Genomic DNA, 23737 nt, shown 5'->3' with positions numbered 1-23737 from the left:
AGTTTAGAGGAGGATAACTGTTTGATCAGAATGAGATGTGAGAAAGACATCCCTCTCTGGAATGAGGAGGAGTATTGAACATTTGATGCTCTGATTTCTTGTTTCCTTTTTATGCTGAGCCTTTGGTTTGCGAGAAAAGACGCTACAAGGCCTGAAGCAGGAAGTGGAGAGACGAGGAAGGTGAATGAAAGAGATGCAACAGAGCAACAGGGTACTGTGTCAGTACACACACAGGATGAGAAGCAACCTACATGAACTGGTGCAAGGTCCATACCGCTGGTTACACGTGGTATTAAACATTTACAGTCCGGTTTTGTTTTATCCAGCTTTAGAAAGCAAAAGCCGCATACTGATTACTGATTGGATATTATGGTTACTGTCCGTACCTGTGTGGCTACGAAAGTACATGCACTAAATAAAAGGTTGTCAGTTGTTTTTAGAGTGAGGTCTGTTGAGGTTGTTGTTTTGGTTTGAGGTTAGATTTCCTGTCGGGGCCGAATATGGCCTTAGGGCAGCAGTGGCGTGCTGTTGTGTTTCCCTGGACGGAGAAGAAGGGCACAACTGGTATTTGTTTTCTCAGAGAGATACTTCACTGGAACCAGTTACGGGAAGAAGAAGAGATGAGGCCAGATATTTTCTGAAATGCCCCCATGTCTCATTCACTCAGATTAGTGCAAGGTAGTTTTAGATTTTGGAGTGTTATTACTTGTGGTGCAATTATTTTGACAGTTTTTAGATGAGAGAAAGGATCATTTGTGACTTGTGACTTCAGATTTGTCAACACGGTTTAGATTCACGGATTGAGATGAGTAAGTGATGGATTATTGTGCATTTTCTCAGTTCTGATGATAAATAAACTTTTTTCTTTAGCCTTATTCATAGTGCTTAGTCAGAGTGTAAGAGAATATCAATGCACGTGAGTAGAGCTGTAATGATTAGTTAGTGATTTCAGTTTCTCAAATGTGAATATTTTCTGGTTTTATGACAGTAAACTGAATATCTTTGGGTTGTGGACAAAGCAAGACATTTGTGGACATCATCAAGGGCTCTAGCCATCCCAAGAAAATCTTGGTCGACTGTAATTGTACCTGCTCTTCAACCAATTATTTGGTCGATGGAGGGAAAAACCTGCCCATAGTCTCTAGATTAACTACATCAGCCACAGTGCACTCTACCTGCTAGCCTAAATGGTGTTAATCAAAGTTACACAGTGTTGCCAGGCAAATTAATTCCTGCAGTTTGACCATTTCTTTTTCACACATTGTTATATCATTTCCATCAGGGCCTGTCTATGTATATGACATTTACATATAGCAGCAACACAAACACACACACACAGCCTCCACACAATAGCAAAGTTAACGGTCCCAGCATCTTGTTTTATTAGTTGCTTCAAACACAGCTTAACATTAACACAGTTTCTTTTGACTGTCCATCAATATTACAATAATAATAAAACAACATACAGCTTTAAAGTCTGAAGTCAGGTCGTGGACCATCATTGAGGTTGAACAGTTACTGGCTGGTAGTCCAGTGAGGTAAAATCCACACCCATGTTGTTGTCAAAAATAAAGTTTTTAATCCACTCAGCTCTTCTGTCCTCTGAGGCTGGGGGCCAATGTCGTGATTTGTGCTGCTTCTTTAACATGGTTTCAATTATTTTAAAGCCAAATAACTGTTCAGCATATAGTCTCTCCTTGTAAAGGGTTTTGTAACAGAGTATTCTCTAACTTTAGACTATTCACCTGCTAGTCAAACTTCGCAATGGTTCAGTAGGTTAACTGAGAATGATGCTAGACTCACAATTCAGTAAGACAAATGTCTATATATGGTAGCTGTTGGCAGCACATGAATCCATAAGAAGAATTGAAAATAGAAATTCTTAATGATACCTTTGGAATTTGCAATCGGTTCTTGATGCCCAACCCTGGTTAGTAATGTGTTATAACTAACTGACGTCCCAAAAATACCCTGAAAAGTGTAACATTGAACTAACATTATTTTAAACAACATCTTTTTATAGAAGGAAATGGCAAAAACAAGGAACATACAGAAGATCCTTTGTTTTCTTTTTTTTTTTTTACACCAATTAAACAGCAATGCCCTTTTCAAAGTGTGTTACAGTAGGTGATAATTGCACGCCTGCCTGTGAAGGTACAGTAGTAGTCATCAGCATGGTGCTAATATAGCTGCTTTCCTCAATGTTCATGTCCCTGTACTAACAACACATGTTAGTAGCTCCGGCCTCTGTGGACCACTGGCGCTCCAGTCTGTTGTGGCTACTGGTCTAACACCTGGTTAGTGGGGAGTGGAGATGCTAGGTCCTTGCTCCTGACTGGAGATTAACCGTTAATGCTGACGTGGACAAAACTAGAGAGGGGGATGGAGAAGGTGGAGGAGAGGAGAGCGGGAGGCCCAGCTCTCGTGCTGTAATTAGTATAGATCTGAAAAGCAACTAATCGGATTGAAGGAAACAAACTGGATTGGGCTTCCGAGGTCCGTGCGTGGCCATGCGGCCTCAGATCTGGGGATAAAGCCTGGAACTGCTCTGAAGGTGGATCCAGGGTTCTCTGTCTACATGCTACATATGCACAACCCCAAATCCCCTCACCGCCACCACTCACGAACAACCACCCTGGCTAGGCGCCTTCACAGGGTTACAGGGGTAGGGATGGGGTTGGGATTGGGGGGGGGGGTCCTCATTAGTGAGCTTCGTTAACTAATTACTGTGCCATTGTTCAGCTGTGCAGATTGACCCTGCTGGCCTAAGTCCAAACCAAGTCTCTCTCTCTCTGTCTCACTCTGTGTGCATGCATTGACATGCCAGCTCCTTTTGTCTCCTCCTCTGTTTATAGCTTTTTGTTTAGCTTATATTGATTATATTGCCATAATGGGGCAGCCTGTGGTGCCTTTTTATCAGTGTGGGTGTTTGCCATTTTGTTGCAAGAATGTCTTGGCAGGTTGGACGATGCGTCAGAGCTTGAATGTCTATATGCATGATGACAATACACTTAGACTGGGTTGCATCAACAAAGACTAATTTACCCCCAGATTAGTTCTTATATGAGTTAAGTTTAGCAAAACTTGGTTTAAAGAGAATAAATCCAGAATTGTAATTAACCAAAGCTCTGTTGCACATTTGAAAGGAAATCTTTGTTTAGTTTGTTTAGTTTATTGATGTAAACTGAAACTAAATACAGTTTAATCAATATGGAGATGCTTGCGTACCTGTTCAAATGATTAACTTTCAGCTGGTCTGTATAACAAAATGTTACATTTCTAGCTATCTTAAAGTTAACAGAATACTACATTGTTTGTTGGCTAGTAAAAACTTAACGAAAGATTACATTGTTTGCTTGCTGGCTAAAAAGTTAGTTAGCCTACTCATGATGACTCAGCACTTCATAGACAAATTGATGGGGTAATACAGCCAAATAATAGTAACTACAAGAGCAAAGTAAAAAAGCAAAGAAAAAAAGGAGACTGCTTTGATGGATCAGTTGAAGTTAAAGAAAGAAGAGTTGCATCTTAAAACTCAGTTAGGTTGAGTTTGTTCCTTAACTTTCTTAGAGAAGCTTTTGCTCAATCCATCTCAAAAGGGCCGAGATTTTAGAAAAGTTAAATCGTTTTAACTGTAAGTTTAAAATTAATACTGGATCGCATTTTAAATTGGACTTTAAAGTTTTGGCTCAACAGAATTAAATTTAATCTAGGTTCAGACTAAAAACTAAACTAAGGGTTTAAAGAGGGTTTAAACTGAACTTACTGATCTGATCTGAATCTGAACTGATCTTTTTTTTAAGCTAGTTAGTTTTAAATGTTTGGTGCAACATAATTCAAAGTTAAACCCTGTTTTAGTTTTAAAGGTTATCCTTGTTGGTGTGACCCAGCCCTGTTGTCAGTAGTATGGAAGAGGTGGATTAACATGTGTGTGTGTGTGGTTTTTTTTATGTTTTATTGCCTATATAATTACATATGTGTCACTTTTCTATGCGTGTGTTGGTGTTTATGTTTGTGCATTATGTGGGTGCTGGTGAGTGTATGTGTGCCTGTGGGGGTAGCACGGGAGCCCCAGTTCCTCTACGGGCCCATCTGTTTTGTACTCTTTGTCCTGTTAATTAATGAAATCAGAGGGGCTGCCTGCTGGGACGGCCCCGCTGCACCGCTACACTGGACAGGCCCACTTTCTCATGGGCTGACTCCTGTTTTCCAAATGAATGCCTCCTCTTTCTCCCTGTGCTTTCTCATTTTCACGCTCTTTTCCTTTTACCTCCCTCTCTCTATCTATCTATTGATTTGACATTATATTTTTTTTTTATTTTTGTTTTCCAGTTTGTAACACAGTGGTGGACGCGCTGGGCCACATGAGGTGACTATTGGTCGTAGATTAGTCTAGTCTTAAAAGCTAAACCACCTTAAATCATATTGTAGGCTCTCTGCCGTCACTATGCTACCTAGATGGAGCGGAGGTTGGATGTCATGAAGCAGGATGTTAGTCAGACCGTTTCACTGAACACTCAGTCATAACTCTTCTTTGTCAAGTCTGGGAAGAGCAACTTTTTTTCTTCCTTGGAAGATTTTTTGACATTATTCTTGAGTAGTTACATCTTTGGGACTGCTGACTGTTACATCGCAGAGCCACTTCTCATTGTCGAGCTATTTCTGAGTGTTGCAAACAGTGACCTGGCTAAGACATTTTACTTTTTGCTTTGTGGCCTATCTGTCTTCCTCGAGGCTAATCTGCCAGTCTGATAGATGCTTTAGTTTTCATTTATTACAGCCTTCCTCTGAGTATGGAGATATGTAGAAATTACATGTTAGATATATTCTGTTATTTCACTGAAGTGGAATGATTTTTTAACAGCATGGCATGACTGTAGCCGTAGTAGCACTACTACAGATATTGCATTAGGCCTAACCTAGTCTAGTTGTAACGGTAACCATCTGTTATTTAGACAGTTTTTAAACAGTTTTTGATCATTCAAAAGCTATGAAACATTGGTGTATTGACAACATTTGAATATGGGTGGGATATAAGCTGATATACCAAGAAACATACACATTTTGTCATTTTTCTCTACTGTTTGTTCCATGGTATCTGTCTGTTGAATGTATCAGATTACATTGTATGAAAAAGATTGTAGCATCAACGTGATGACGCATCTTGATTTGTCACGTGCTTAATTTGCATAAGCCAAATGATGATGATGCAACATTTGTGTAAATATGTTTTCTTACATGTGGATAAACAATATTTTTAGGCCAGACGATCTCTGCAGCACCACGGGACTTAAGATGCGATTTCTGTTGATTTGGATATTGCAGTTGGCCATATTGTGATTTTGATTATTTTGCGATTAACTGTGCAGCACTAATACATTTCAATTTTTTTGAACTGAGGTAAAAGTGATTTTGCATTTAAATTTAACAAGCTATGTTCACTTTCTAACAGAAAGATGCATCAACACAGACAAACAAGCTACCACTGTAGCTTGTTTCTGAGTGGAGGAATTGAGTATGTTACAATTGCCCCCCTTTACTATGGCCCCGGGTCTCCCCTGTCAGTATCAATGATCAGTAAAACTTGGTATCAAAACAAAATAATAGCGATACCCATTCCTACTGTTTTCACATCTTTTAATGTCATGTCTTTTGCACCAAATTATGACAATTAGTATAAATAAGGATATAGTATGTATGTATGTATAAGCACTATCAGCACTGATATTGGTATCAATAAAATCCTAACAAAACCCATCCCATGTCATTGGAAAAATATATATTTACAAATAAATGTAGCACAATATAATATTTAATCGTGACTATGTACATTACTGGCTGTTGTAGCAGTCTTCCAGTGTGATTCTGTCATTGTATGATGCTTCAGAGGTCACTGCAGCTTCTCCTTCCTTTAATGTTCTTTGCTTTTTGTATTTTTTTTCCATAATATACGTAGTATTTTTAGATTATGGTCTTGTACAGAAGAACAGAAGCGCCAGTACTGCAGGGATTAAACAATGAGACATATAGCATGTAGAAATGGTCACATCTGCATGTGTCATTTACATTGTTTCTGTCTTTTTCTCTCCTCTTTTATATATACGAGGGGCAGGTAGTACAGAAGTCACCATGTCAGTAATGCTACAGTATAGAGCCACACATCTATAGTGTAACATTTGGCCACTAAGCACAGATCCTGTAAGAAATGCTGTCTTGTCATTGTTTGTGAGCGCGCTCCGTTGGTGCACTGCTGTCGCCAATAGTCGCCGGTGGCTTTGCGTGTCCTTGTCACCTTTGTCTTTGTGCTCAGACCAGCTGGAGGTGACATGACTCTCCTCGTCTTTGTGTCCCACTTCAAGGTGCAAAGTCCTTCTGCAATCCCAGCCAAGGACGCTGCAGCTGCATCTTACTTACACAGCGCTCTGTGCTCTCGAAGCACTGTTAAATCTGAGGTTCTTAAAGGTCCTCGTGGGATATTTTTGTCCGTAGATTTGTCATCAGAAGCAGGGGCATTATCACAGGAAAGAGATGAAAGGATTGCTTGAATATTGAATGAACACCCTCCCTTGTATTGTGTGCATTATTCACATAATAAGTGCTTATTTCGGGCCATTTGATAGGCTCCTTTTAGTTGCCAATATCAATTCAATACCTCTGATAGCGGCCGTGTGAGACACAAGGGGTTTTGCTTCACACATCCAATTATTAGAACAAAGATGGAACTCTAAGACCATAATACACTACAAGGTCCTGTGACCTAAAATCAGCTCTCTCGCTGGCTTGAGTGAGAATAACACGAGATTCCTCACAAATTTAAAATGCCAGGCCAGGCTTTGCATATTTAGCATTATTAAAGGCCAGCTCATTCAAAACTCATTTGCTTCTAATTTTATCTCTAACCTTGACCACTGCTGAGACATTCCACTTGGGAGAAATATGGATGCAGTCAAATCTGGCTAATCCAAAATGGAGGTTGTCTGGATTTGTGAGATTTAAAAAACATATATCCATCTGAAATGTATTCAGAATATTAAATGCTCATCTTGGATTCCAGACCGCCCCGCTCTGTCTAGTTTTGTGGCTTAAGATGCATTTAGTTGTGTCAATTCGTAAATGTACATATTCACGTCTCACTGTGTATTTTGTTCCCTACGCCTGTTTGTTCGGCTGGTGTGTTTGGATTTTTTGGGGCTTGCACAAACAAGGGTCTACTATACATACTCGCAGATTAGCATACATGCTATTTTTGGACATGCAGGCCTTCAGATTGGTTCAGACTTAGAGGCTCTGTGTTGTAACTAATTCTAGTTAGTTAACAGTGTGATAATTCATTGGCGCCCAGAGCGAAAGTCAGTTTACACAAGCTGCACAGGATCAGCTACTGAAGAACATATCCGGAGCAGGTAGAGATTTGGTGTCTTTGCTCAAAGAAACTTAAGCTGTGGGAGGAGAGGGGAGGCGGGGAGGGGGGCATTTTAATGGTGGGTGTTCTGGGTAAGAAGAGGTCTACCTCCCAGTCTCAGAAAAGACAGGAAAATATTTGTTCTCTGTTTAACTTTTTTTTAAGGAATCCATCTGTGCTCTTTTCTGGCTTTTTCAAATGGAAACTCCCACTCAGCCGTTAGCAAAAAGTAGTGACGTAGGTTACAGCACTGATGGCCTCCCCTACCCAACCAAAACCTAGGGCAGAAGTCTGCAACCTTACTATCAAAAGAGCCATTTTTGGCCAAAAAAGAAAAACAAAACTCTCTGGAGCTCCAACTATATATTCTTTATTTTCCTCTGAGACACCTCTTCTTCTGGATTTGGCATCCATAGCTAGCCTAGGAAGCCTTCAGACTAGCCACCAGCAAAATCAGTGAAAAAGGCACTGCGTGGTACACGTTGGCCATGATGCACATTCATAATTCATAAAAACAAATCCAAACATTAAAGCCATAGAGAGGCACTGGAGAGGGACAAAAGAGCCACAGGCTGCTGACCCCTGACCTAGGGAGTTTGTATGTAGTAAAGTCATCATGCAGAAACCTGCTCTTTTTGTTTTTGCTTTTAGAAGGGCTTGGGAAAATCTACATTTGACGCAAAAACATACGTACTTCCAAACATTTTGAGCATTAGGATCTGAATATGTAAGGAATAATATTGAAAAGCTACAGAATGTAATATTTGTTTGTAATATTAACCCTGATTAATACTCATACTATATTAAATTTATGACTTTTTACCTTATTCCAAGTTTCATTAGAATTTCTTAAAACAGATTAGTTTCAAAAAGATCCTTATTTCTGTTTGGAGACTCAGAGACCTCAGCTGTAAAAGATGTTTTTTGGTAATGGATTTTCATCTGCTCCATATTTGTAATTGGAATTATGAACTAAAAAAAAACATATATAACATAGAAATTATGAAATATTTATTTGGTTCAGTAACAATGCATATCTGTTTGGGCACCTTCCTGAAAGCTCGAATTTGTGGCAAAGATAAAAGGGATACCACATTAATAGTTTACCACAAACTGTTTTTTTAAAAGACCAGAAGAAAAGAGAAAAAAACCTTTTGCGATGATTATTACTAATTTTACACGTACAGCTGTTGGGTCTGTGCATCTCCAAACAATGAGAAGGTAAAACAAATGTTAACAATAGCTCACAATAGAATCCTCTAAATATCTGCAATAAAGTAGCACTGCAATCTAATCCACAGAAGGACATCTTAAAATGTGTCTATAATTTCAAGGACAGGCACGTTTTTCCTCTGTTTTTGCCGTTTTAAATCTCATCTCTACTCATCTCTTCCCTACAGATCGACCCAAAGGTGGCATTTCCCCGCCGGGCTCAACCAAAGGTGAGTGCACCCTGAAGGGGTTAACGGCAAGGCGGAGTAGTGATGATGTCATCTGTCAGCCCTCATCACTCAGCTCTGGTTGGCTGGGATTAGAGTCAGGCAGTGACCAAAGAGGAGCGACAATCCACTTGTCCATCCTGACACCGTGACCCCTTACCCTGACCCCACCCAACCCCCGACCGCCAGCGGCCAACATCTTCTGCACAAACAGACACACATGCACTCATTTCTTTCCTGGCACACACGTCAATGAATTTCTACACAAAACACTCACCTGTACGCACGCACCTCCGAGCCCTGAATGTAGCAGACTTTAAACAGGAGGGCAATAGACTGAGTGCTCCGAAGGACTTTAAGAAAATCTCTAAGATTAGATAAACACCAACAAACACAAGTCTCTTTATCAGCTGGATCTACCCCCTGTCTAATGTGATTAGTGCTAAACGATGCCTTCTTCTTCTGTGTTGCTATAGTTGGTGACCAGGACAAAGAAGATCTTTGTCGGAGGACTGTCAGTCAATACCACCATCGAAGATGTGAAGCATTACTTTGACCAGTTTGGAAAGGTAAACTAAACACAAATCTGGCGTCTGTTTGTAGCCATCAAACTCTTTGAGAAGCTCCTGTCGGTCAGACGTTCAGTGCAGTGATTCCCAACCTTTTCTGTCAGACCCACAGTCTGGTCAGATGAACTCAAGTACTCCTTCATCAACAACCCCCTATCATCGTGTCACAGACGTGTTCACACCGAGTTTAAACAGGATATTATTTAAATAATCAGTAATCATATAACAGTGTATATAATGGTGCATGTGACATTATTTTTTCACACAGTGAAACTATTAATTATGTTGGTTTGGTGAAGTTTGCATTTTTTCTACAGCGCTACAACCTGGCAGTTGTATGAACCATTTATCTATTACTTTAAGCTTTCCATTTCAACAGTGCATGCCTTTCGTTAGCTAATTATCTCAACAGTTATCCATTACGTTTAGCTGACTATTTAAAACTTGAAATTTAGTCCATTACTATTAACTTTTTCAGTCATTTTACCATTAGCCAACTATTTCAGTGGTTTATCCGTTACTATTAGCTACAGCATGTCAGTCATTTTTCCATTAGCTAACTGTTTAATTTTTTTATCTGTTACTATAAATTAACTAAACTGGTTCCATTACATTGTTCATTTAGCTATCTACTTTATCCATTACTTTTAGACAGTGTTCACTATTTTAACCATTTTACTTTATTTTACTAATTTAACCATGTGTCCATTACTTTCAGCTAACTGTTTCATTCACTTTACATTTACAGTTGTACTAATAAGCACTACTTCAGTTCACTGGTTCAATACTGTGTTCATTACTGTTAGCTCTTTCAGTCATTTATCCACTAACTAAATATTTCTCCAGTTTATTCGCTACTTTTTTAGCTATATTTAAATCATTCATCTATCACTTTTAGGTAATGTCTGCCTTTTCACACTGTTTCTCCACATGGTTCCTCTCACACACTCTTAGTCGCAACTTGTAGTGTTCAGGTGTTAAAGCTGTACCCAATAGTGGACATTTTTAAAAAAAAAATCAAATCATGACTTCTATTTTATCAAATTACTTGAGCAATCTTTCCACGTATCCCCCGGCAACTGCATTAGTGCCCCCTTGGGGTACAAGTTCCCTGGTTGGAAATCACTGCTCTAATGGACTGTGCGCCTTTGATCGATTATATTAATCTGTTGGCCATATCCCTTTGACATCTTTTAGCTTTATCTTGTTTTTCTTCTATTTTTTAACTTCCTTTCCAATTTTCATTTGAGTCGAGGCACAAAAAAAAAGTACAAAAAGCGCAGCATCTCAAGAAAGAAAAGAAGGGGAACATGGGGGCTGAACTAGAGAAAGAACTAGAAGAAAGTAAAGAAAGATGCTGTGTGGTCACTGATGGTCTGCTCTGCCAGCCACAGTATTAGTTAGTTAGTTTATCTCTTTTGTTAGCTGTTTTGCTCTTTTCCGATCACATCTTTAGTGTTTTTGGCTTTACATTTTGTCCTGCTCAGCTCCTTTGAATGAAATTTGGTGAAAGGCAAACACATGCTGTGGAGACAGATGAGTGGCCGTGGAGAGGGTGGAGGAAAAAAAAAAAGCAGAGAGAGGAGGGGAAGGAGAAGAGAGAGATGGCGGGGGACTGAAAGGGAAGAAGCAACCCCCCATGGAGAGAGAGGGAGGGGAACTCGGAAGGGTTGAAGGGCAAAGAAAAGGAGGAATGTTGAGATAGTGAGGAGGAAAAGTGACTGTGAAAGGGAGAAACAGCAATCTGATGAGCCATAAATGTATGAAAGTATCCATCAGACATGAAATATTGGGTTACTTTTTAGCTAACTGCTACTTTGGGTGGTTGGGAGTGTGTTTGAGTGGAGTTCAGGCTCTTCAGTATTAACTAATCAAATGCAACAGCTGCTCCTGTAACAACCCCCCCCCCCCACCTTACACAAAATCAGTACCTCAGACACCAACTCCCCTCCCATCCCACATACACACACCCTGCTCCTCCAGTCCCTCTCAGCTTGTTGCCGTGGTGACCTGCTTTTGCCCATTGTCCCGCTGTAATCCAGTGTTTTTTTTGTTTCCTTTAAAAAATGTGTAAGAAGTGTGTATTTGCATGAATGGAAAGAGGGGTGTGTGTGTGTGTGTGTGTGTGTGTGCACGCATGAAAGTGTGACAGTGACATCGCTGCAGAGGGAGGCGAGGAGCTTGCATACATTTGTACGGACTGACTCACAGCCGGTGATCCAGTTGTCACAAACATTAAGCGTGTAGTTCTGCTGCTGGTGATCAGGAAAGAGTCTGAAAATGAACATCGCTTCAGGATGTAGGCCTAATGGGTTGGAAGAAATTAACAGCACGAACCTCCTTCTGCCTCGCGTCTGGCTGTGTTTTCTCTCAGTTGGCCTCTGACTCATGTTTGGGTTATTACCATATTTCAGGTGCTAGTTCAGATTTAAAGGGATAGTTGGGATTTTTTGATGTGGGGTTGTACGAGGCACTTCAATCAATAGTCAGTGTATCACCTACAGTAGACAGAGGTCGTCACACCCCCCAGTATGGAGTAGCAGAGACGACTATAGCGCTGCGACTAAAGATTATCCTCAGTGTCGACTGATCTGTCGATTATTTTCTCGATTAATCGATTAGGTGTTTGGTCTATGAAATGTCAGAAATTGGTGAAAAATGTCTTCAGTGTTTCCCAAACCCCAAGGTGACGTCATCAGATGTCTTGTTTTGTCCACAACCCAAAGATATTCAGTTTGCTGTCATAAAGGAAACCACAAAATATTCACATTTAAGAAACTGAAATCAGACAATAATAGTTGGCGATTATTTTAATAGTTGATTCATAATCAATTAATAGTTGCAGCTCTGTTTTCACCACTTCGCTGTCAGACAGTGTTTTCAATAGGAAACTGCTGTTATATCATCCAAATATCACTTTCTCCAAACTGACCAAACTCCATAGTTAAAATCAGTCATTTTTCCTTTCAGAACATGGGAGTTGCTGGTCTGTTGCTGTCTTGATCTGTTAATTTGCTTTTGTTATGTTGTGACTTCAGGGTTTGGATTCACCAAAGTCATCCAACACAAACAAACTATAACTGATCAAGGCAACAGTAGACCAGCAACTCTTTGTTCTACGAGGTGAAATTACACTGGAGAAATATTGTTGGAGAAATATTTTAAATATAGCGTACTCTTAAAGTGTTTTTTTAGGTAGACCTTTTAAGTGGCTAAAATATGATTTGTTGCTGATCCTGTCCACAGCAGTTCATTGCTTAGCCTCTCCAAACGGGGTACTATAGATAATACACTGACTATAGATGCCTCATACAACCCCACTTCAAATAATCCCTTTAAATAACGTCTTCTAATTCTGGGTTGTGGATCCTGCCCGGCCTAGATGACATATGTGACCATCATACAGTTAAACTCAGTGTAAGGTGCATGTTGTGACATGTGTCACGCTTCCTGACTGTGTTTTATAAAATGGCAGCTCTGTGCCGAATCAGTTCTCCCTGGTGATCACAGACACTCATATCTAAGACAACACTCCCTCCGCAGGATGAGGGAATATTTGGACTGTTTGGACACGTGAGACCAAAGCTGTATCAAGGATAGCGCCAATCCCACAGCGCATTCCTGCTGAGCGGGAGGTATTTCTTGTTTATTATCCGAGCCTGGTTACAAGGTGCAGGTTAGGATGGAGTAGGACTCAGTGTCCTGTTTATTTTCATACTGTGGCACCGCCTCGCAAAAGAAAAACACAGAATGCACTATGCATTTTCTGCAACTCTTTGATTCGTGCTGTCGTTTATTTTTTTGGAGTATACTTCTGAAAGTGCACCTACACAAACTTTACACATTAGATCTGACTGCTCAGTTGATACATCAGGTGTTTTGGACCAAACGGAGGAGTCACATGTTAATATGTGGTTTCCTAACTGAACAAATCTGAGCTCCTGTTGCTAAATGTCTCCAGGCCACAGCTGCCATGTTTGTGTGAGAAATACGTCTGAATCCTGAGGTGAAGGTCCAGTAATCCCCCCTCAACCTGGTGGAGAGCTGAAACACCTCCCTTCTTTTTGGCCGAGGCTGAACGCAGAGCCTGTATGGAGCAGAAAAATGTGTTGCAGTTAGGTAATTTGATAATTAGCATTTCAGGCATTTCGGTTGTACAGTCAATTATGTTTAATCCAGGAGAAATCCCTGTTTTCACGCTCTTTATCCCACCTCTCTGCACTGCATTCCTGAAAGCACCTAACATAAAAATCTGCTATTAAAACAGGGGCCAATGTTGCCTGGTCGGGCAAGTTTTCATTTCAAAATTTTAATAAGAGGATAAACCCCTTGAGATGCACCATCTGGTTTTCAAGGGGGTCCTCAACTGGGTCAGGAATCCATGTGCCTGAAGTCAATTTTTACTTGCCCCATGTACAAGTGTTTTATTTATTACCACTTATTAAATAACAACAAAGACAAAAGTTAATTGTCGCGTTTCATCTAGAGCTGCAACATCTAGAAAAAGTCAGAAAATAGTGAAAATGTCCGTCCCGGTTTCTCGAAGTTCAAGGTGACGTTTTTAAATGTCTTGTTCTGTCAGTCAAAAACCCAAAGATATTCAGTTTAATATGATAATCAGTCCCTCCAGGATTTCTCAGGGTTTTTTGGGGGGGATTGTTGTAGCCTAAAATACCTGATTTCATGGTAGCTTCTCTAAAAAATTGCGATGCATGTTGCAAAGCTTTTTTTAGTCATTTTCTGCAGTGAAATTGCAGGGACCGATGAAAATGACAAAAAAGGTTGTTTTTTGTGCAATTCATAAAAAAATCAAATGCAACTTGTTTCAGGGAGAATAAAATCACACTCTGTTCTGAATGTTCTAAGTAACCTTAACAATAAGTCTCAAGATTTAAGAAAAAATCTAACAAAATATGTGCACGAGCATTGATAAATGTCAGTTAAGATGCCATGCTTGGTCTTCTCTTCAGTACCGGTGACAAAATAAAAATACAAAAAAGCAGTACATAATGAAACATTGAGTGGGTTCGTTGAGAAGTGTATGCATGGCGTTCGTGCAGGGATTGCAATGATTGGTGGAACTTGCAGGAAGCTGCGATGGTTGGTCACATATGTGGAAAAGTTGGACAAAATTGGAAGGTTGTGCAAAATCCACTGGGATTGGTTGAATATGTGTTTAATGTTACAATCAAATAACTTATTGGAGGGACTGTCTAATAAATGTAGCAGGAAATCTTCATATTTGAAAGGCCAGAAACAGCATTTTCTGCCATTTTTGCATGAAACATAAGTGTCATGATTAAATGATTATCAGAATAGTTTAATAGTTTTTTACCACTTGCCTTGCATTTTACTTGCAGACAGGCAATCCTGACTGTTGAGCCCTGTAAAACCTCTTTTATAGCCTTCTGAAACCAAATGAGAGAAGAGGCCTGAGCTGTAAGCAAAGGAAGGAGTGGATAAGATGAAAAATGCAGCATGGACGGGGCAGACGGGAAAAGTTGGGACTCCACTCACCCATGTGAGCTGGCGATTAGGAGGCTTGACTGAACACTTTGTCTGCTGGCCTGTTTAGAGAGAGATGGCCGGAGAGGGAGGAGAGAATGAAAGAGGGAGATGTGAGGAGACAGAAGGGGAAAAAATGTGAATGCCACCTTTCATAATCTCGCAAAATAGTGTAATGGACTTGTCAGCAAACGCTTGTTCTTCAGACAATGGCTGCACGCTTCACTTAAAACTGGATATTTTGAACGCTGCTCTTGGAAAAAGCTGCTCATGATCACAGGCGACCCTTGTTTTCGGTACATCTGAGAATGTCAGAACTTCATGAGAATATGACCTTAACTTTTCTTCACTCTCCCTCTCTGCATGTGTGCTGACTAGTTAGCGACTGAGCCGCTGCTAAGCCAATCTCAGACCCCCACAGCTATCCAATCAGATTGTCTTACAGCACCCTGGGCAGTGGACATCGGAGATCGTCTTCTTATTGGTTTTGGCAAGGGCAAGGGGCTGGTGTTGCGACCACAGCATAAGCTCACACACGTGACACAATATTTCTCAAGGCAGCACACCATTGTAGTCCAATGGAGGACAATCAGATGAAGCATGTTAGCATTACTGTGCAGCATATTATCTATTTCCTGGCTTCAAATCTGGCTTCAAAAGCTCCTCGGACTGGTAACCACCAGTCATCTGTTCCAGAATAGATGTTGCTAATGCTAACGGGACGGCTAGCTGTGCAGTGTAACTCTACTCTTATGATAACATGTTGGCTTGCAGCTGTCTACGTACTGTCCTGTTCCCTGGCTCTCTTGCTGTGTCATTGAGTTTGGACGACCGGAAGGGTGGAAAGCATGAAGGGAGAGGAGGTGGGTGAGGTGGCGGTGAGGGGGGGGGGATAAAAACTGAATGAAGGACAGAAAGAGGAGGGGTTGCTCCATGCGTTGACAAGGATGAGAGTTGAAAGGGTCAGGGAGGTTGTAGAAGCAACCTTGTTCTGCTCCTTTATTCATCATTCAGGAAGGGAAATCCAAAAATCTCTCTACTTTTACAAGCACAGGCACGATCTCAATCAGAGCAGAAGACGCGGATGTGTTTTTCATCTGAGGTAAAGGTTAGAAATCGGATGGCCTAGTCATCCAGAGGCCTCTGCCACTCATGTTACACTGGTTAGAGTTTCAGTGCTCACTGCCTAATGAAAATAGCCATGTAGTCATACTCCACATGTGTTTCCATGTGATGCAGGAAGGCTGTGTGGCAGATTTTTCTGAATGTTGTTGTGATTTTTTTAGTTAAAACTGCTACAAGGATTTTTTTTAGCTGCTTATGAAACACTCTCAATTAAATACTGATGCCTTTTATGACCTACATAAGTTAAGGAGACCATCGGTGCAAAGACTGGCTGTTTCTATATAGTGATATATCTACTTAATGGCTGCCACTGGATCATATTCTCCCTGAAATTAGATGAAACTAGTTTACATTTTCCCAGCCAAAGTTACACTGAGTAGTACATTAGCCAGTTAAAAAGAATCAGGAGATTTTTTATTTGGATTATTTTAGCTCATGGGCCACATACAGTACAGCCCAGTGTGATGTCAGGGAGATAATAACCGATAAATAACAACACCTCCCAATTTTCCTCTGTGTTTAGTGTAAAGAAGAAAAACACTGAAAACAATTCACAGGGTTAGGATTTACACAACAGATAATGACCAGCCTGATTTGTCTTAAGAAAAATAAACGCGATTTCTATTAGTGATGTGACAATCTGCTTTTTTTCCAGTTCTGATTGAATTCTGTTTCCGAATTAGGGTATCTGCCGACACTGATTCTACACCGATACCAGCTCTTTTTGTCTTGATGTCTATGATTATTTATCAGTATTATTATATTACATGAGACTGAAACTGAACTTCAGTTTGGAAAGCTTGTGTAGTTTGTGTAATGTAACTTTTGTAATGGTGTAACCGTTGTGGGGCCCTGTGGGATTCTCCCTTGTGACATTTACATGTGCAGCTGATAAGCTAAGAGGTGGCCCTCATTTGCATAACTTCCCATGATGCATTGCATTGTGTTTAGGTCAGTTATTTTATGTTCCAAAGCACAAATGTCACTGATGAATGCCATATGTTAATATCAGTCCCCAATACAGATATTGGAGCAGATCAATCAGATCTCTAATTTCTACTATAATTTGGAATTAATGACTTCTCATTATTTTCACACTTTATGTTTGCTGTATGTTTGACACCCCTGATTTAGATATTTTTATTTTTGACGTTATATTTTTGATTATTCTGGTGAAGACACTACCACTTTTTCCACAGGGGCCACCAAAATCAGCAAAATATGAAAGCTTCTTGTAGTAACTCTACGACAAATAAACACAAATGTGATTTCTCTGTCCAGGCCCTCTGCTTCCCTTTTCTCTCTCATGCTTTTTCGGAGCTTGAGCAGAAGCCGCTAACTTTCCTGCCAGTGAAGGACAAGTGAGGGAGGGAGGATAGAGGGTGAAAAGGGGGAGGAGGAGGAGGAGGAGGAGGAGGAGGAGGAGGAGGAATATGAATAGGGCAGTGGAGTGAGTGCAAAAAGGAAAGTGGAGGGAGAAGGAGAATAAAAGGCAGAGCGTGTTGACAAAGACCCCAGTTCACTTTGTTCTATATATTCCCCCTGATCCAAAATGTTGGTTGACAGATTTTCTGTCGTCTATCAAAACTTTTCTATTCATCACTCCTGTTATTCATCACTCTTTCCCCCCTTTTTCTCTCCTTTTTTCTGTCACTCTCCCTCTGTTTTTCTCCTGTCCCTCCATTCTATTCATTGAAATTAGTCGGGGTGGGGGCAAGTTCTTCTAATTGAAATTCTTTACAGGGTCTCCATGGGAATAGTAAACTTTGTGGTGAGGGAAAGAAAGACAGCGAGGGTGAACGAATGAAAGGAAGAAAAAAAAGAGGGAGAGAAAGAGTAGTTTGTGAGAACTCAGGAAAAAGACAGAGCAAAGAATGGGAAAGAATTTCCTCCAGCACCTCGTGAACGGGGAGCGTTCACTTCTTTTTCACCTTGATAGATTGTATTTCATTTTATTTTTATACAGTGTCCCCACTCCTCCCTCCCTGCCTCCCTCATTTCCCCATCGCTCTCTTCCTTTCTCCCCCCTCATTCTTTCTTTTTCTTTTCTCCTTTGTCACCTGTCACCCCTCCCTCTCTGTCCCCCTCCACCCTCTCCATCTGTTTTCCCCTCTTACTCCAATGCTAAAGAGGGACAATGGCACCCCATGCTGTGTAATGATGTGTGTGTGCGTGTGTGCGTGTGTGTGTGTGTGTTAATATGTCGAAGCTCATTTATTCTTTGCTTTGTTCTCACAGGTCGATGATGCCATGCTCATGTTTGACAAAACTACCAACAGACACAGAGGTACGTACGCACAGTCATGATACACATTAGGTTAACATGTGTCGACACACTAAGTGAGGACACCTATCTGCACACATGTCCTCATAAATGAGGGGGGAAACATCACACTCTTTTCTCTTTGCCTTGCTTCATTTATCTCTGTCACCTCTCTCAGCTAGTTAGAGGTGCAGCGCCTGCTGAGGGTCGTGATACAGGGTCAGGATGGTTACAGGCCGGGATGTAACTTAATGAGACAGGGAGAGGGAGAAAAGCAGGATGGAGGTGCAGAGATTGGATGTGATAATTATTGGTGGAAGAGTAAATATGGGTGCAATTTTTTGGCAAACCACTCCCCAAACCCGCTCCTCGTCCAACAGCTGATTGACAGGCGAAGCACGTGAGGCTTGTTCTGGTGTCATCAGCTCTTACAAACGGCTGGTGACAGTTGTGTCATATCCACTCGTAAGTCATCTGTTCGTAACGGTGTCTGGAATATTGAATCTGGTAAAATGTTTGTGAAAATATACTCTTTGAAGAGAACTTTTCAAAAGGAAAATTTCTGTGTTGTACTAGTTCATACTTCACAGGAGCTAACTCAGAGTTCACTGAGATTAAAATAAGATAGTTCATATTCATTAAATGTCATTTTAAATAGAGACTTCTCCTACCAGGGATGCCTATATAATGTCAAACTAAATGATGCGCAATATTTTTCATATATATATTTATATTTTATATTAATTTGAATGGCCAAGATGATTTACATTTAGTTATTACTAATTTACAACAGTCTGAGAACATTTTACAGTAGAGCAGACAGCAAACTTGAACACCAACATACTGTTGAAATTGTTGACTGGGGACTCATTCAGACTCACTCAAATTCTGACTTTCCAGTTGAAATGGAACTGAGAACATGATGCATGAGAACTGCAAGGAGATGGCGAGGAAGATGAGTGTCTGTGACGTGGATCTATCTGTTTGTTTTTCACTGTAACCAAGAATGAAAAGCAGTGTAGCCCAGGTCATAGAGTTCATGCTGCACACCCAAAGAAAGTTTTTATATCATACTGAAACTTCTGTCCATGTTTGCATGCTCTGTCTGTCCTGTGAGTTTGCGTCACATTTTTTTAAATCAGTTGATGACATGAGTGTCGTTAACGCATCACTTGCAAACTGATCACCAAAAGTATCAATACTTTGATATTTTTTAATACCTCATGTTTTAAATGCCACCATTAATTATAAAATCAAAAGTACCAGGCTATTAAAGATACGACTGAAGTGCCCATTCAAGGTCTCAGTTCAGTTCAGGTCTTAATTGTCATGCCTGAAATTTATCTTGCAGCAAAACCAGACAGTGTTCAGTAACTTTTACTCCACAAGCACAGTGTGCAGGTTTTTAATTTAAAAAAAGAGAAAAATCTACTATATTTTGTGTACCTGGGACTTTTTCCCCTTTTTGCTGTGGTGTCAAAAGAAATATCAAGTATGATTTTTTAAATCAATTATTGTGTTGCAGTATTAAATTCTGGTGTTGTGACAGCTCTAGTCTTTTCAACATGTCTCAGTCAGTGAGTCAAATGTTAGAATAAAAGTATGTTTGTGTGTCTTCCAGGCTTCGGCTTTGTTACCTTCGAGAATGAAGACGTGGTGGAAAAAGTGTGCGAGATCCACTTCCATGAGATCAACAACAAAATGGTACACATGTCAGCAGTGAACACAACTAAACTAACTTAACAATACATACACCGCTAGCTCATGTCGTATAGTGTTGTAGTTTAAATTGTTAAGAAACATTTTACTTAGCTTGTTTAAGCTGCATTTAGTTTCTGCCAGTGTCTTGTTGTGTCTTTATCTCAGTATTTTTACCAAACGTATTAATAAACACTGATTTCCTGTCTTCCTTTAGGTCGAGTGTAAGAAAGCTCAGCCCAAGGAGGTGATGACGCCGACAGGCTCAGCCAGAGGCCGCTCTAGAGTGATGCCCTATGGGATGGACGCCTTCATGTTGGGAATCGGCATGCTGGGTAAGATCCCAAATCAAATATACCCGAAGCAAAAACCCTGTACCAAAAGCACATATAAATACAGCATATACACAGTAAACCTACCAGTCACTGAGACGTCTGCTTAAAGGTTTAGTTCATAAGCAGTAGGTGTTGTGGTTTAAAGCAGAGGCTTTAATGACACTTTAAATTAAAGGGTATTTCCACATTTCTGATCAACGTCTCCAGTTCACCTTTTAAGTTCCTTATAATTTTTATCCCGGTTTAATGCTCTTTATCTTTATGCTGCAATATAAGAAGAATGTCACCCATGGTTGGAGTTGAAATTGGTATCTTTATTTGTTTCATTTTTTTCTCTGAGCTGATTCTCACGCGCACATCTCCAGTGAATAAATCTACAGTGTAACAGAAATTTAGAGGTCACACGCTGAAGGGCAATAGAGCTCTACACAATGAAGTAAAATCTCATTTGAAAGCGTTCTCATTGAGAAAACAAGCTGAGCTACTTGAGTGATTTGTAGTTGTTTGGCTCCCTCTACTGGACACTTGATTGTATTGTACTGTGGTCTCTGTAACAGCTGGAGATAACTCATTAGGTCTGGTTCATTTGTAATTCCTCTTAAAGCAATACAAATGTCCTATATGTCCCAATGACACGAGTTGATTGACTGTAAATTCAAAATATTTTGCAGCTAATTAAAATAAACTTGGAGAGAGCAAAAGAGGACCTATACACCAAAATGTCATGTAGTCCATATTTACTTAAGGCTCTGATTCACAGGTTTGTTTCAGAAAATTGCTTAACTATATAAAATATGATGATGATTATGTGACATCACATACTTTGGATACAAGTGCTGTACCTGCTAAAAATTCAGTTATAAAATCCCGGTGCACCGCTGAGTGTCTCTCCTGCCGGGCAGCTGACAGTATGTCAACCAGTGTCTGGCGTCACGCTGCCCTCAGTTTCTATCACTCCTCTCCACTTTCATCACAGTTAGCGTTGTGGTTTGTGGTGAGTTTCAGTTTGTAAAGTTTCTCTGCTCTGTGTACAATGATTCAGCTAAAATGATTATTATTTAGGTAGTTCCAAAAATAATCAGAGACCAGCTGTATTTATTGAATGTTGTTGAGAACTGACAGTAAAAGTTTATGATGAAAATCCTGCCTGCCATCACTAAGTATAGCATGTATGCTAAAAGAATAGCAAGTTAGCATTGAACACCAATAACCTGCTCTATATTCTGATGTTTTTGGTGTCTTTGTGAACCCAACACATCTTCCCAAAACATGTACATTGAGTTTGCGTGTTTATGTCTTCATGACTCTTTATTCAGCCAACTAAACTGGTGATTATTTTCTGTTTCTAACAGGCTACCCGGGCTTCCAGACTACTACCTACACCAGCCGTAGTTACTCTGGAATTGCTCCTGGTTACACTTATCAATTCCCGGGTAAGTCCATACATATCTACGGCAGTGCTTACACATACCAGGATGCATTGTGTCTGAGAGCTTCAGAAGTCCATGTTGCTGTGTATCATCGCCTAAGGCTATAGCTTTTTTTTGTTGTTGACAAAACATAGTGTTAGTTGACAAAAATACTCATCTAACATGCCCCCTGGGTTTGACCAGAGGAGGAGAATAGAAATCCAGGCTCAAAAAGTCTGTGGTTCTTCCTTAATAGGAACTACATCGCTATCACATCACTGGATGCTTCAATTGACTACACTTACCATCAACACTGAGTGGACTTACACATATAAAGTGGTGAATTTTCCCTTTAAAGGATGCAGGCTGTAGCATGTAGTTGATTCAGTTGTAAAACGCTGGGGTCATGAAACTTGAACAAACAATAAGAGCCATGTGGATGAGCCTCTTTAGATTTAAAAGTGTGATTTTTAACTTGTTTTTCTAAACCCCTCCTCTTTCTCTAAAACATCTCCTTATATCTTGTCTGCTGTTTGCCTGTTTTCCTCTTATATTCTTCTGTTTATTTGATCTGCTTATGTAACTGCCTTTCATTTGGCCGTAACCCCGACCCCCCTCTGTTCCGACCTTCTTCCTGTCTGTCCTCCTCACAGTAGTTTTTTGACTTTATGCGTCCATGTTAGCGCTCTGCTGTGGCTAAATGTCTCTGTGTATGTGGCTTTGTAGTGCGGTCGGTGGATGGTGACTGTATTTACAAAGCGCTCTCTCTTGACCTTTTCTGTTTCTAGAATTCCATTTAGAGAGGACCCCCCTCCTGACATCATCCCACCCCCCTGAGCTGGCAGGTCAGTGGCTCCTCACCGAGAGAAAAATAAAAAGCTTTTCAGCAGCGCAGAGTCAAATGAAACTGCTGGCAAGAAAATGAATAATCACCCCAAAATCCAAAATGTCAAACTATTCCTTTAGATTTACTATAAACAGACTATTCCTTTGATGGGAATAGTCAGTACTATGACTGCACTTAATTATTATTTTCATCTTTTTTTCTTGATTAATCAATTTGTTGTTTGATATTCAGCTTACTGTCATAGAGGATTGACAAAACCAGAAAGTATTCACATATGAGAAGCTGAAAAATATTAGTTGATTATCAAAATAGTTGCTGATGAATTTAATTGCTTACAGATTAATTTGCAGAGTTGCAGCTCTGTAATTGACTAGAACAATAAACTATTTTACTCTGATAAACTGGGCAAAATTTACAAGCTTTGTAGCTTCCTGCAATTGAGTTAGCTATCATTCTGCTAATATTAGTTGATTTAAGATGATTGGTTCCAAAGCAACTTTTTTAACCATCTTCAATATTTAGCTTTCTTTTCCACATGGTGTATTTAGGGGCAAAAAACAGGAGACAGTTGGTCAGGGGTTGATTATTCCAGTCAAATGTTTTTTCAGCTGTTGTGAAAACGCATCTGCAGAGAAGCGTTTGAGCCTGTGATTCTACAAATAACCCTTTAACCTTACAAAAGGCTTTCTGTCTGTGAATTCTGTGGCCACATTAACAAAATGCTTTATCTTACTGCTCCTAAATGGCACTAAAAGTACCCAGTGAAGTTTCCTCTTAAGAGCCGTTCATAAAGGCGCTGAGAGCTCCTAAGAGAGAGAGAACTCCTAAGCTACAAGAAAGGATAGGAGAAAAATGAAATGAAAAATTAAATTGAACAGACAAGTTCAACCAAAAATCAATGAGTTTTTCAAATGTGTTTTTTGATGCCTTGTGCACCATGAGCCATCCATTATAGTGGATAGAGGGCAGACATCTCTATGGCTGATGTCTCCAAAATTCAGCAACTCAAGGTCTTCACAAAACTCCTAGAGAATCTGCACCATAGGCAAGAGGAAAATGTGTATTTTTAAGTGTGGGGTGAACGGTCCCATTAATAAAAATAAACGGCATGTTAAATTAAATTAAAGCATTTGACTAAGCGGGTC

The 23737-nt window shown here is 40.1% G+C and overlaps 1 protein-coding gene across 1 annotated transcript in view; it reads left to right on the top strand.

The window, feature by feature from the left end:
- The window catches only part of LOC146331357 (RNA-binding protein Musashi homolog 1-like), a 33656-nt gene that overhangs the window by 6484 nt on the left and 3435 nt on the right, over positions 1-23737 (top strand). Inside the window, exons 5-11 of the mRNA XM_084729967.1 lie at positions 8803-8844; positions 9318-9410; positions 18279-18327; positions 19925-20007; positions 20219-20336; positions 21689-21769; positions 22534-22590. Coding sequence (XP_084586093.1) covers positions 8803-8844; positions 9318-9410; positions 18279-18327; positions 19925-20007; positions 20219-20336; positions 21689-21769; positions 22534-22590 — 523 coding nt within the window. The remainder of the gene's footprint in view (positions 1-8802; positions 8845-9317; positions 9411-18278; positions 18328-19924; positions 20008-20218; positions 20337-21688; positions 21770-22533; positions 22591-23737) is intronic.

The sequence above is a fragment of the Lutjanus erythropterus genome, chromosome 2 (assembly GCF_056507025.1).
Source record: "Lutjanus erythropterus isolate fLutEry1 chromosome 2, fLutEry1.hap2, whole genome shotgun sequence".
NCBI lineage: Eukaryota > Metazoa > Chordata > Actinopteri > Lutjaniformes > Lutjanidae > Lutjanus > Lutjanus erythropterus.
The sequence above is the reverse complement of the archived record's forward strand: the minus strand, read 5'-3'. Positions and strand labels throughout refer to the sequence as shown.